We start from the raw sequence: 13,532 nt of genomic DNA, 5'->3' as shown, positions 1-13,532 counted from the left end.
TGTCAAACTTAGGCGGAATCATGGGGATAGCTAGCTAGCTATCGTCCATCCATTCATATTTCCATAGGAAATCAGATCAGAGAAGATTATGACATGACCATAACAAATGTCGACTGACTTTTTTTCCCCCCCATTTGCAGTAAAGCAGCATTATGAGCACGGACGCAGAAATGGAGTGTTTCGGCGCGGCAGCTGTTTATCTCCGCAAGCCAGAAAAAGAGCGCATCGAAGCCCAAAACACTCCCTTTGATGCCAAGACATCTTACTTTGTGACCGAAGCCAACGAGATGTATCTCAAGGGCAAACTGTTAAAGAGAGAGGGTGGCAAAGCCATCGTGGAAACAATCTGTGGGAAGGTGAGAACTGCCACACTGCAAAAGAAAAGAATAAAGCTTAATCAAGGCAAAGTCTTTGACTTTTGTGTACACTAAATAGAGAACAGTATTTGGGCGTTTGATGGGGTTAAAGGGAAGGTCAAGTTGTAAATATGGATCTTGCTTTCACAAAAGATTGGAAAAAGGCTACCGCTGATGACTGAATACCTGATTTAAATGTGTGCGCCCGGAGATTTGTCTCATAAAAGTCCACTATTTCACTCTTCTTCACACTTCTGCGTCAGAGTCTCACTGTAAAGGAGGATGAAATCTTCCCCATGAATCCGCCCAAGTTTGACAAGATTGAGGACATGGCCATGATGACCCACCTCAGCGAGCCTTCTGTGCTGTATAACCTCAAAGAGCGCTACGCGGCATGGATGATCTACGTATGTGCCGTTCCAAAAGAGACAATGGATCCAAACTGTTGATTGACTTGACATTCATAATTTTTTTAACTTATTGCATCCTTTTTTAGACCTATTCTGGGTTGTTCTGCGTCACTGTGAACCCCTACAAGTGGCTCCCAGTGTATGACTCGGGGGTCGTGGCAGGATACAGGGGCAAAAAGAGAATTGAGGCTCCTCCCCACATCTTTTCGATCTCTGATAATGCCTATCAGTTCATGCTACAAGGTATCGTTTAGTTATTGTAATCTATTAAACCATATATTATATACCGGTACACAAACATTATGTACATATGGCATTTTGTTGTTGTTGTTGTTTTGTTTTTTTAACAGACAGGGAAAATCAGTCCGTTCTCATCACGTACGTTCTGCCTCTCTAATATTCAGCACCAGTGGATCAAGATTTTTTAAAAAAGAAGGGATTGCTAATTGTTTGTTTGTTCTTTTGCCTTTCAGTGGAGAATCCGGTGCCGGAAAAACTGTAAACACCAAACGTGTCATCCAGTACTTTGCGACAATCGCAGTGCCTGGGGGAAAAAAGCAAGAGCACTCATCTGGCAAAATGCAGGTAAGAAATGCATGAAAATGGTTACAATGGTGAAATTTTGCCCTTGAATTACATCATGCTGATCCAATTGTCTAACACAATGAATTGAACGTACAGTACATAATCTGAGTACTTACTTGTTGAAGGGATCTCTGGAGGATCAAATCATTGCAGCAAATCCCCTGCTGGAGGCTTATGGTAATGCCAAAACTGTAAGGAATGACAACTCATCTCGCTTTGTAAGTGCCTTTATGTTTTCTTACACAATGATTTCCAATGGTGTTAGAATACTCATTACCTCTACTTTGTCATATAGGGTAAATTCATAAGAATCCATTTTGCCACCTCGGGAAAGCTGGCTTCAGCAGACATCGAAACATGTAAGACATGAAATAATTACACAAATGGCTTTTGGGCATTTTTAACATTGGGCCGTGTGATCTACAGACTTGCTGGAGAAGTCTCGTGTGACCTTCCAACTGTCTGCTGAGAGGAGCTACCACATCTTCTATCAGCTCATGACAGGCCACAAACCCGAGTTGCTCGGTATGAAGACATTGTCACCTTTGAACTTTGGTGTATTGTGGCAGGTAGCAAGAATGAATCTCATGTTTTGTTTTCGCAGAGGCTTTGCTCATCACCACCAACCCTTATGACTATCCCATGATCAGTCAGGGTGAAATTACTGTCAAGAGTATAAATGATATTGAGGAGTTCATCGCCACTGATGTAAGATGAACGTCACATCCACTTCCGTCGTAGGATCTGTTTTACTTGCTGTGCGCAAAAAAAAAATAAAAAAAGTCTTTAAATTGCCACCACAGACAGCCATTGACATCCTGGGCTTTACTGCTGAAGAGAAGGTCAGCATGTACAAGCTAACTGGAGCTGTCATGCAACACGGAAACATGAAGTTCAAACAGAAGCAGCGTGAGGAGCAAGCCGAGCCTGACGGCACTGAGGGCGAGTTGTGGATCGATTTGTCTTGCTCACAATCGACTTATCGTCCATCTCTCTATCTGACTGAGATTCTTTATTAAAGCATGGCATTATGTCATTGCATTTCAGTGGCTGATAAAATCTCCTACCTCATGGGCCTGAACTCGGCTGACCTCCTCAAGGCTCTGTGTTACCCGAGGGTCAAAGTCGGAAATGAGTTTGTGACGAAGGGTCAGACTGTGCCTCAGGTACAAAGTGGAGCTTCATGAGCACAAAGTCAATGTGATTTCTTGAAATGTTGATTTGTGTCAACAGGTGAACAACTCTGTCTCTGCCCTCTGCAAGTCAGTCTATGAGAAAATGTTCTTGTGGATGGTGGTCAGAATCAATGAGATGCTGGACACCAAGCAGCCGAGAAGCTTCTTCATCGGTGTCTTGGACATTGCCGGATTTGAAATCTTTGATGTGAGTATGCTTCGTTCCATGTACCAAATGTTGCAAACAACAGTTTGAGGAGCAAACACGATAGCACATCCGGAGCGTAGTCAAAATTCTGTTCACTTCAAAACTGTTGTTAATGTTTTCTTAACATTGTCAGTTCAACAGCTTGGAGCAGCTTTGCATCAACTTCACCAATGAAAAACTGCAACAGTTTTTCAACCACCACATGTTCGTCCTGGAGCAAGAAGAGTACAAGAAAGAAGGAATCGAGTGGGAGTTCATTGACTTCGGCATGGACTTGGCTGCCTGCATTGAGCTCATTGAGAAGGTAGACAAGAAAAACTTCTTCACTTTGAAATAAATAGCTTGATATAACAGCCATCGACCAATGTCATTGCAGCCGATGGGCATCTTCTCCATCCTTGAAGAGGAGTGCATGTTCCCCAAGGCTTCAGACACAACTTTCAAGAACAAACTGTACGACCAGCATCTTGGCAAGAACAAGTCCTTTGAGAAGCCGAAGCCGACTAAAGGCAAGGCTGAGGCCCACTTCTCCTTGGTCCACTATGCCGGCACTGTGGACTACAACATTTGCGGCTGGCTGGACAAGAACAAGGACCCTCTGAATGACTCCGTCGTTCAGCTCTACCAGAAGTCTTCTACCAAGCTGTTGTCCTTCCTGTATGCATCCCACGCCTCAGCAGAAGGTAGGAAGTACTACACATCGATTCTACAACTTTACATAGTCTTACTGATCAGATTATGATTCCATCAACAGCTGAGGGTGCAGGCGGAAAGAAAGCTGGCAAGAAGAAGGGTGGCTCCTTCCAAACTGTGTCTGCTTTGTTCAGGGTAGGATGAAGTAGCAGAATATTGTCCACATTTGTTTTTGCACGTTTGTACTATTTCTCAAACGCCAATGTGATGTCCTCTCAATTCTTCAGGAGAATCTGGGAAAACTGATGACAAACTTGAGGAGCACACATCCTCACTTTGTGCGCTGCCTGATTCCTAACGAGTCCAAGACGCCAGGTGCGATTTTTAAACTCTGTTTCTTATGAACTATTTGACTAATCTTTCACGATCTATTTTGCTTGCAGCTTTGCTACGATTATTATCAGATGCCATATACAGTGTGCATTCAATGCATGGAGTTTTGCACTTGATGACTAACTTGCCCTTATGATTCTTACTGTTTATTCACAAAATTCTGATCTGTTTAATTCAAAACAATAAATATTAGGTCTGATGGAGAACCACCTGGTCATCCACCAGCTGCGCTGTAACGGCGTGCTGGAGGGCATCAGAATCTGCAGGAAAGGTTTCCCCAGCAGAATCCTTTACGGTGACTTCAAGCAAAGGTAGCAAAGTCAAATTCTATCACTGACTCTCAGTCATTCAAAGGATTGCACACCAAATGAATGAAACATTTACATTCAGATACAAAGTGTTAAACGCCAGCGTCATCCCTGAGGGTCAGTTCATTGATAACAAGAAGGCCTCGGAGAAACTTTTGGGGTCCATCGATGTGGATCACACGCAGTATAAGTTTGGCCATACCAAGGTAGAGTAAATAATGACTTTCCTTCTAATGACCGTAAAGAGCAGTTGTGTCAAAAAAGAAGCCAGGGACAATGTCATGCCTTTCAGGTGTTTTTCAAAGCCGGCTTGCTGGGTACACTGGAGGAGATGAGAGATGAGAAACTGGCCGAGCTGGTCACAATGACTCAGGCTCTCTGCAGAGGTCACCTGATGAGACGAGAGTTTGTCAAGATGATGGCAAGGAGGTACGCTATCTATCAGGGTTCCTGGTATTTCCTTTCAAAACAAGAAAAATTACACCTTGAACTCAACTTGTTGACATATTTATCAGGGAGGCCATTTTCACCGTCCAGTACAACGTCCGCTCATTCATGAATGTCAAAACATGGCCATGGATGAAGCTGTACTTCAAGATAAAGCCTCTACTGAAAAGTGCAGAGACTGAAAAAGAGATGGCTCAAATGAAAGAGGACTTTGAAAAAACCAAGGAGGATCTCGTCAAGGCATTGGCCAAGAAGAAGGAACTGGAGGAGAAGATGGTTTCCCTCCTGCAGGAGAAGAACGACCTCGTGTTACAAGTGCAATCTGTAGGTTCAATACCGAGTTCTCATGTGGCCTGCCTGTTCAATCGCATGTACCAGGCAGTGACATGGACCTGCTTGATTTGCTTTCTAGGACAGCGAGAACCTTACTGACGCAGAGGAAAGGTGCGAGGGGCTCATCAAAGCCAAAATCCACCTTGAGGCCAAACTCAAGGAGACAACGGAAAGGTTGGAGGATGAGGAGGAAATCAATGCTGAGCTGACAGCCAAGAAGAGGAAGCTGGAGGACGAGTGCTCCGAGTTGAAGAAAGACATCGATGACTTGGAACTTACGCTTGCCAAAGTGGAAAAGGAGAAGCATGCCACTGAGAACAAGGTTAGACAATTACCTATATTTTGATAATTCGGCATTCAGCAACTTCATCATTCTCAATTGTATGCACACTGCTGCAGGTCAAAAACTTGACTGAGGAGATGTCTTCTCAAGATGAGACCATTGCCAAACTAAGCAAAGAGAAGAAAGCCCTCCAAGAGGCTCATCAGCAGACCCTGGATGACCTTCAGGCAGAAGAAGACAAAGTCAATATTCTGACAAAGGCTAAGAGCAAGCTGGAGCAGCAAGTGGATGATGTGAGCGAGTCACATGTTTGGGCAGATCTCGAATAAGATTGGATTTAATGGAAAATATGTTTATCCCTCACAGCTTGAAGGATCACTGGAGCAAGAAAAAAAGCTTCGTCTGGATCTTGAAAGAGTTAAAAGGAAGCTGGAGGGAGATTTGAAGCTAGCTCAGGAATCTATAATGGATCTTGAGAATGACAAGCAGCAGTCTGATGAAAAAATAAAGAAGTACGTATACTTGACGATTTACTGTTTTCATCCAAGTGACGTATTGTAAAGAACACGGCTTTAACACATTTTATTACTACCAATGACCATCTACAGGAAGGACTTTGAGGTCAACCAATTACTGAGTAAGATTGAAGACGAGCAAAGTCTCGGAGTCCAATTACAGAAAAAGATAAAAGAACTTCAGGTATTTGGTGACAAGCTTCAGAACATAAATATGAAATATATTGAGAAAATTGCAACTCAAAATTTATGTCTTTCAGGCCCGTATTGAGGAGCTGGAGGAGGAGATTGAAGCCGAACGGGCTGCTCGCGCCAAGGTGGAGAAGCAGAGATCTGATCTCTCCAGGGAACTTGAGGAGATCAGCGAGCGCCTCGAAGAGGCCGGCGGGGCCACCTCCGCTCAGATTGAAATGAACAAAAAGCGTGAAGCTGAGTTCCAGAAACTGCGCCGCGACTTGGAAGAGTCCACCCTGCAGCACGAGGCCACCGCCGCGGCTCTGCGCAAGAAGCAGGCCGACAGCGTGGCCGAGCTCGGGGAGCAGATCGATAACCTTCAGCGGGTCAAACAGAAGCTGGAGAAGGAGAAGAGTGAATACAAGATGGAGATCGATGACCTCAGCTGCAACATGGAGGGCATTGCAAAATCAAAGGTGAGAACATTTTCACCCTAATTTCAACCAAGAATGAAAAAAAAATGGTTTTCCTATGTTCTTCTACCAGGTTCATCTTGAAAAGATGTGCAGGTCTTTAGAAGATCAACTGAGTGATCTTAAATCCAAGAATGATGAGAATGTCCGTCAACTAAATGACATTAGCGCTCAAAAATCAAGACTTCAAACTGAGAATGGTAGGCATCACCTTGCGAAACACAAGAGTATCACATTGTTTAGCAACCACAGTACTTGTTATGGCTGTACCTGAACCAAAAAAAATCATCTTACCTTTTAGCTTGGTCCCGGTTCTATTTTCATTTGAATGTCTTGAATTCTCCCATGAATTCTACTATGTCTTGAATAACATCTTTGATTAGGTGAATTTGCACGTCAGCTGGAAGAAAAAGAAGCTTTGGTGTCTCAGCTCACAAGGGGGAAGCAGGGCTACACGCAGCAGATTGAGGAGCTCAAGAGGCACATTGAGGAGGAAATCAAGGTAACAGGCCATAAAATCAGCCGAACAAAACGAAAAGATTATCTGACTATTAGCAGAGACTATTCACCTCGTCTTCTACTGGGTGGCAGGCCAAGAACGCCCTGGCTCACGCCGTTCAGTCCTCCCGTCACGACTGCGACCTTCTCCGAGAGCAGTATGAGGAGGAGCAGGAGGCTAAAGCTGAGCTGCAGAGAGCCATGTCCAAGGCCAACGGCGAGGTGGCTCAGTGGAGAAGCAAATATGAGACGGATGCTATTCAGCGCACCGAGGAACTCGAGGAGGCAAAGTAAGCTACGGCAAGGGAACGAAAATGATCGAAAACGATGGAATCACCTGATGTGCCTTTGCAGGAAAAAGCTTGCCCAGCGTCTGCAGGATGCGGAGGAGTCCATCGAGTCAGTCAACTCAAAATGTGCCTCACTGGAAAAGACCAAGCAGAGGCTGCAGGGTGAAGTGGAAGATCTGATGATCGACGTGGAGAGAGCCAATGCGCTCGCCTCCACCCTTGACAAGAAGCAGAGGAACTTTGACAAGGTGTCTTTTTTTTGGTATTTATTTTCAAGTCGACACACATCTGAATACGTCCTTTTTGATGTGTTGAGGTTCTTGCTGAGTGGAAGCAGAAATACGAAGAGAGCCAGGCAGAACTGGAGGGATATCAAAAGGAAGCCCGCTCACTAAGTACCGAGATGTTCAAACTAAAGAACTCCTACGAAGAAGCCCTGGAGCATCTAGAGACCCTGAAACGGGAGAACAAGAACCTGCAACGTAAGACCCCTACCCCGATTTTCTCAAAAGACCAACACATTAAAAAAGCAAAACTGTCATCTGCTGTTCTTTCACCTGTCAAATACAGAGGAGATTTCTGACCTGAGTGAGCAAATTGGGGAGACTGGAAAGACAATCCATGAACTTGAGAAGGGAAAGAAGGCAGTGGAGAGTGAGAAGAGTGAAATTCAAACAGCTCTGGAGGAGGCAGAGGTAACAAGCGTCATATTTCAAATCATAGCGCGGAGGATGTCAGGAGAATTTAAAATGATGATAGATGCCCTGTTTGTGCACAGGCTACACTCGAGCACGAGGAGTCCAAGATTCTTCGTATTCAGCTCGAACTGACCCAAGTCAAGAGCGAGATCGAGAGAAGGCTTGCAGAGAAAGATGAGGAGATTGAACAGATCAAGAGGAACAGCCAGCGTGTGATCGAGTCCATGCAGAGCACTTTGGATGCTGAAATCAGGAGCAGGAACGATGCCCTGAGACTCAAGAAGAAGATGGAGGGAGACCTGAATGAGATGGAGATTCAGCTCAGCCACGCCAACCGCCAGGCAGCTGAAGCCCAGAAACAGCTGAGGAATGTCCAGGGACAACTCAAGGTCCAGACTCTAGAACAGACCTCGAAGAGCAGCTTGAAAGGAGGCAGGTACTGATTTGTGTGAATGTTTTGTCACGCAGGATGCCCAGCTTCATCTTGATGAAGCCATAAGAGGTCAAGAAGAAATGAAGGAGCAAGTTGCCATGGTGGAGCGCAGGAGCAACCTGATGCTGGCTGAGATTGAGGAGCTACGAGCTGCTCTGGAGCAGACGGAGAGAGGCCGCAAAGTGGCTGAAGCTGAGCTGGTTGATGCCAGTGAGCGTGTTGGTCTGCTTCATTCTCAAGTGCGCTTCACACATGCTTTCCAGAACAAAACAAAAAGTTGTTTTTCTCGCAACAGCTTCAAAGCAAGCATTTGTTTCTTTTAAAATAGAACACCAGTCTGATCAATACCAAAAAGAAGCTGGAGGCCGACCTTGTCCAAGTTCAGGGCGAAGTGGAGGAAGCTGTGCAGGAATCAAGAAATGCCGATGAAAAGGCCAAGAAGGCCATCACAGACGTGAGTTTTAATGCACTCCGTCATTCGCCTCAGTGTAAAAGCTGATGTTGAGCTCATGCTTGGTTGTGTTGTAGGCTGCCATGATGGCAGAGGAGCTGAAGAAGGAGCAGGACACCAGCTCTCATTTGGAGAGGATGAAGAAGAACCTGGAGGTGACGGTCAAAGACCTGCAGCACCGCCTGGATGAGGCTGAGAATCTGGCCATGAAAGGTGGCAAGAAGCAGCTCCAGAAACTGGAAGCTCGGGTAAAGATCTCCCTACACTCGCATCCAGACTCCTGAAGGACACCAAATTTGTGTACCATGCTCAACTTCCATTTTGTTTCAGGTGCGCGAGCTTGAGGCTGAGGTAGAAGCTGAGCAGCGGCGAGGATCCGATGCCGTCAAAGGCGTCCGTAAATATGAGAGAAGAGTGAAGGAGCTCTCCTACCAGGTCGGTGTTAGTTTCATCCCTCATGTCAACCGTTGTCTGAAAGCCGTGCAAAATAATACAATCGACTCACGTCTCCGTCAGACTGAGGAAGACAAGAAAAACGTCAACAGGCTTCAGGATCTGGTAGACAAGCTGCAGCTGAAGGTCAAGGCCTACAAAAGGCAGTCAGAAGAGGCTGTAAGTATAACAGTATAGTGCCACATACCATATAAAATTCCATGCAGCGATCTGATAGTCATCAATCAAACCTCCCCCACTGGCCATCACCTCAAAAATGCTATTTTTACAAAATTCTGTTGGATTGTCTTTGTTAGTCGTCGAACAAAACAAATATTTTTTAAAAAACGAATCTTGAAATCATTTAATTGCACAGGAGGCTTTACTATTGTGGCCTGTGAATGCATATTCCACTTAACTGTTAATCTTTGACCAAAGCAAAATCTGCTGTTCACTCCGCTATTGAACTGTCCCGCAGGAGGAACAGGCCAACACTCACATGTCGAGGCTGCGGAAGGTTCAACACGAGCTGGAGGAGGCTCAGGAGCGCGCAGACATTGCAGAGTCACAGGTCAACAAGCTGCGCGCCAAAAGTCGTGAAATCGCAAAAGTGAGTATCACGTTCCAAAGAAGCAAAGTTGCCGTCACGCTGCTCTGCTGTCATGTGACACTGAACAACTACTACATCTTTCTTGTGTTCGCATTGTAGACGAAGGATGCTGAAGAATGAGATGCAACCTCAGTGAGGGATTAAAATGGGAATCATAAAATATGATCTTTCATTGGAACACTCTCATGATATCCTGCAGATGTACATTCAATAAATCAATTTTGCCTGTCTGAAGACTTCCGTTTTCTTGAACGCGCCAATGTTAGTGATGATTGATGTAGGAAGTAAGACTGCGGATAAAGAATATTTGAGATATCTACAATGTCCTCGTTCAAACTTAATTTCCGATAACTAATTGCATGTCGGTAATTTGAATTGGAATTATGACTTTTGTCAAACTGGAGCTACAGATAATTTACATTTCAGACAGCTGCAATTTGCACTGCGCATATCTGCAATTGAGTATATATCTCGAAAAAACAAACACCATACTAAGACAACCTTGTTTTTTTTTCTCCATTGGCCCTAATCCTCTTCCGTAGAAGAGAGTCTTTGCCTATGTTATTTATTTTTTTCGCATACAACTTTTTGTTTGCCGACCAGTGACTTCATCAGTCCGCACAGTCAGAACATAGGAATATTTGTCGTCTCTTCGAAGGCAACTGCCAAAGTGGGAAGTCGTCAAACAAAATTGAGCGGCGCCGTTCCGAAGGCGCGACACATGCTAAAATTGTCAGCAGGCAACATAGCGAGCGGCTGCCACTATGCGCTTCCTCTTTGGGGAGTACGTTCAACTGACATAGTGACAAATAAGGGCTGCCCTTTGCACCCTGCACTCCACTTAATTAGGCACCTGTTCACTCCAGAATGTGAAGCATCCAACGATAACACACCCTCGTCTAGTCCTTGCTGAATTACGGTGACGCGCTGCAGGAGTCACCGTTTTAAAACACTCTCCTGTCTAAAATTGTGTTCTCATCACATCAGTCACTAACACATCTGGCTTCACCTTTCTGTTGCAACCTTAACTAGCAGTCCATATGCTACCTAGTTATTCATGTGTCTCATTTGTTGGTGTTTATTTGATTGACAACTGCTCTTACTCACTTGCGACTGAATATTTTGCAGCTATAAAACTATTATTTTAAAGGATTCTTATAGTCTTATATATTAGGGGCGCACAAACTTTTTGGAACGAAGATCGACTTTTTGATCAACCAACCTTCCGCGATCGACCCGTTACCGCGCACATGCATGCACATACGCACGCATGGGGGTGCCGTGTACATTAACACAAAAATATATGCCTGACATGCACAAAGACACACAAATGGTTGTTTGTTTTCTACTCAACACCCCACGCGATCGACTTGGGACCAGTCCGCGATCGACGTAATGGGCACCCCTGGTCTATATGATGAAATGCTGCAGAACAAGCAGGAGAAGCTTGTACAGAATGTTCAAGAGTCAGGATTATGTTTCTCCTAGGTATTTTTACGAAGTGACACTGAGCAACTGCGCAAGCGACTTGACTGAAGGATTTGTCGCCTGATCCACACCATTTATTGTTTTTAACTCTTCACAGCTGACAAGGCAGTGACATCGAGGAGCCGTCAAACCACATTATGCCACAGAGATGTCAGTTCGGAGGACTTTTATGAATGCCTGAAATTTTAAATGATCAATAATTTTTGAAGATAGGACTTTAAGGGTGGCTGGATCAGCATGGCAGAGACCTGTTTTTTTTTCTCGCTAAATTGTTATAAAGTGTTTGAATGTGATTCCATACATACCCGGCTCCCCCAGCCCACTTGTGCTGGTTTACAAGTTGCTGTGTGGGTTGCTGAGGGTTTTTTCCAAATCCATACTATGCTTGGCCAACAGGAGCTTAGTCCGGGGCTGGTCTTTTTCTCTTTCTCCTTCCTCATGTTTTTCTTTTCATTTGAGAAAACAGGGTACCGTCAACTCTGTTGATCATTGTTTTTCTTTGTCTCTTGAACAGGGTGTGTCTCTTCCATTTTGTTGCACCTTGTGGTACAATGACAAAAAAGTTATTCCGAATCGGTGAGGGTTACCAATAACTCTATATCAAAAAGAAGGGCAAATACAGCATAAAGATGTTATGAGGAAGTGCATGGAAAACTTTGCAATCCCTGCTAGGAATAATAATGACCCAAAGCTGAAAAATGAAAAATATCAAGAGCATTTAATCACCAAAGATATAAACATTGAAAGATCCATATGTAAGGTGACGGACTGACAAAATGTTTTACAAAGTTAAGCTCGTTGTATTCTGCAGAACGCTTTGCGTACAAAAATGAGGTGGCAGGATGGGAAGGCTGGCACAAAGAGCAGAACGCCCATACCCCGCTTGACGACAATGTAAGCCAAATGAAGAGCAAAGTTAGTGCAAAAACATTGAAACATTCTTTCCGAGACATCAACTGACAGTGTATCGTCATTTCTAATCTCTGGATCTTTTTGTGTTGTTTTTGCTGTACCCGCCTAAGTGTCATACACATTCAATACCTAGCTGTCTTAAGCAAATATACAGACCTAGATCAAATAAATGCATACCCATTATAAATGAGGTCAGCAACAAATACATCAATTTTATTGAAAAATTAATTCATAAGATCCCTTATACATGCCCCCGCCGTTTTTTTTTTCCTCCTTGAGCTGAATAAATACATAAAAGTGTTTTTGGCTTCACTGAAGTCAAACGTTGTTCCTCGTTCGTTTCTGCAAGATGTACACAAGAGGAGTGTTTCATATCCTTTCAAGTATGTACACAAAATTTGTTCCAAGGGTTCCAAAATACCATGCAAATAAATAGCGGTCATTGAAAGCAAAACTACAACACTGACCTTAATGAATACTTTGTGGCTTCTCAACACTTTTTTGCTCAATATACAGCATTGTTGCTTTAAGACCGAAATTCAAAGCCACGGGGTTAAAAGCAGTTTTTAAAAAAAAAATATTTTGAAAGCAAAACCTTCCGAACATACTGGGGCACGGCAAAGATGCAAAACAAAAACATTCACTTATTTCAGTCATTCGTGGCGGGAAATAGGCAAAATTAGAGAAATGTGGAAGAAATGTACGAAAACGGGCTGTGCTTGGGGTAAAGAAAACAGCGGCGGGCCCCATTTTCACAACCATTCTTCCATGAGGTGGCCACATCCTTCTTAAACTGTGCTGTGCTCTTGAAGGGAAAAGTCTCATTTGTTCTTGAGGTGAAATCAAGTGTACTTTATCCACTGCAACTTTCCCAAGTCCTTTGCATGGGGTATGCAGGATGAACGTAACATCCAAAGTGAGTGCCACAAGGCACTGCAGGATTCAAAAAAAAAAAATCAGGCGGGCAGAGGGGAAAAAGACAGACCGGTATTCTACTGTAGCATTATTTTCTCCTCAAATAGCTTCAAAAAGCCCCAACAAGACCTTGACCCTTTCATCCACCCTGTAACCTGACAACAAGATAAGCTGTCCACTGTAGTGACCGCTGTCCCTGAAAAGGGTTAATAGCGTCGGAGGGACAAGGATGGCGATATGACACAACGTGCTGAGGGTTGTTGGCGGAAATTGCAAATCACTTGGATTGAGCTGTAAAGTTGAGCCATCGCAGGACGATTCTAGGGCAGGCAGGCGGTGCATGAAGAAATGCTTCGACTGTATTTGGTTTGTGTGCAAGCTGATCTGCAACATCAACAGGACTAAAATAGAAACACTTCAATTTTAAAACTGAGGTCGTGAAAATTCCTGCGAGACTTGGTTGGCCCCGTCAGTTTAATTCAATGCTGTACCTTATTGCAGTTTTTTTTTCT

At 44.1% G+C, this 13,532-nt stretch overlaps 1 protein-coding gene and 1 pseudogene across 1 annotated transcript in view; both read left to right on the top strand.

Moving 5' to 3' along the window:
- The window catches only part of LOC127608020 (myosin heavy chain, fast skeletal muscle-like), a 28,322-nt gene extending 18,387 nt beyond the window's left edge, over positions 1–9,935 (top strand). Inside the window, exon 41 of the mRNA XM_052076838.1 lies at positions 9,805–9,935. Coding sequence (XP_051932798.1) covers positions 9,805–9,825 — 21 coding nt within the window. The 3' untranslated portion in view covers positions 9,826–9,935. The remainder of the gene's footprint in view (positions 1–9,804) is intronic.
- Positions 141–9,795, top strand: LOC127607263 (myosin heavy chain, fast skeletal muscle-like; annotated as a pseudogene).
- Positions 9,936–13,532: the final 3,597 nt, after the last annotated feature.

The sequence above is a fragment of the Hippocampus zosterae genome, chromosome 9, assembly GCF_025434085.1.
Source record: "Hippocampus zosterae strain Florida chromosome 9, ASM2543408v3, whole genome shotgun sequence".
Classification (NCBI taxonomy): domain Eukaryota; kingdom Metazoa; phylum Chordata; class Actinopteri; order Syngnathiformes; family Syngnathidae; genus Hippocampus; species Hippocampus zosterae.
The sequence above is the reverse complement of the archived record's forward strand: the minus strand, read 5'-3'. Positions and strand labels throughout refer to the sequence as shown.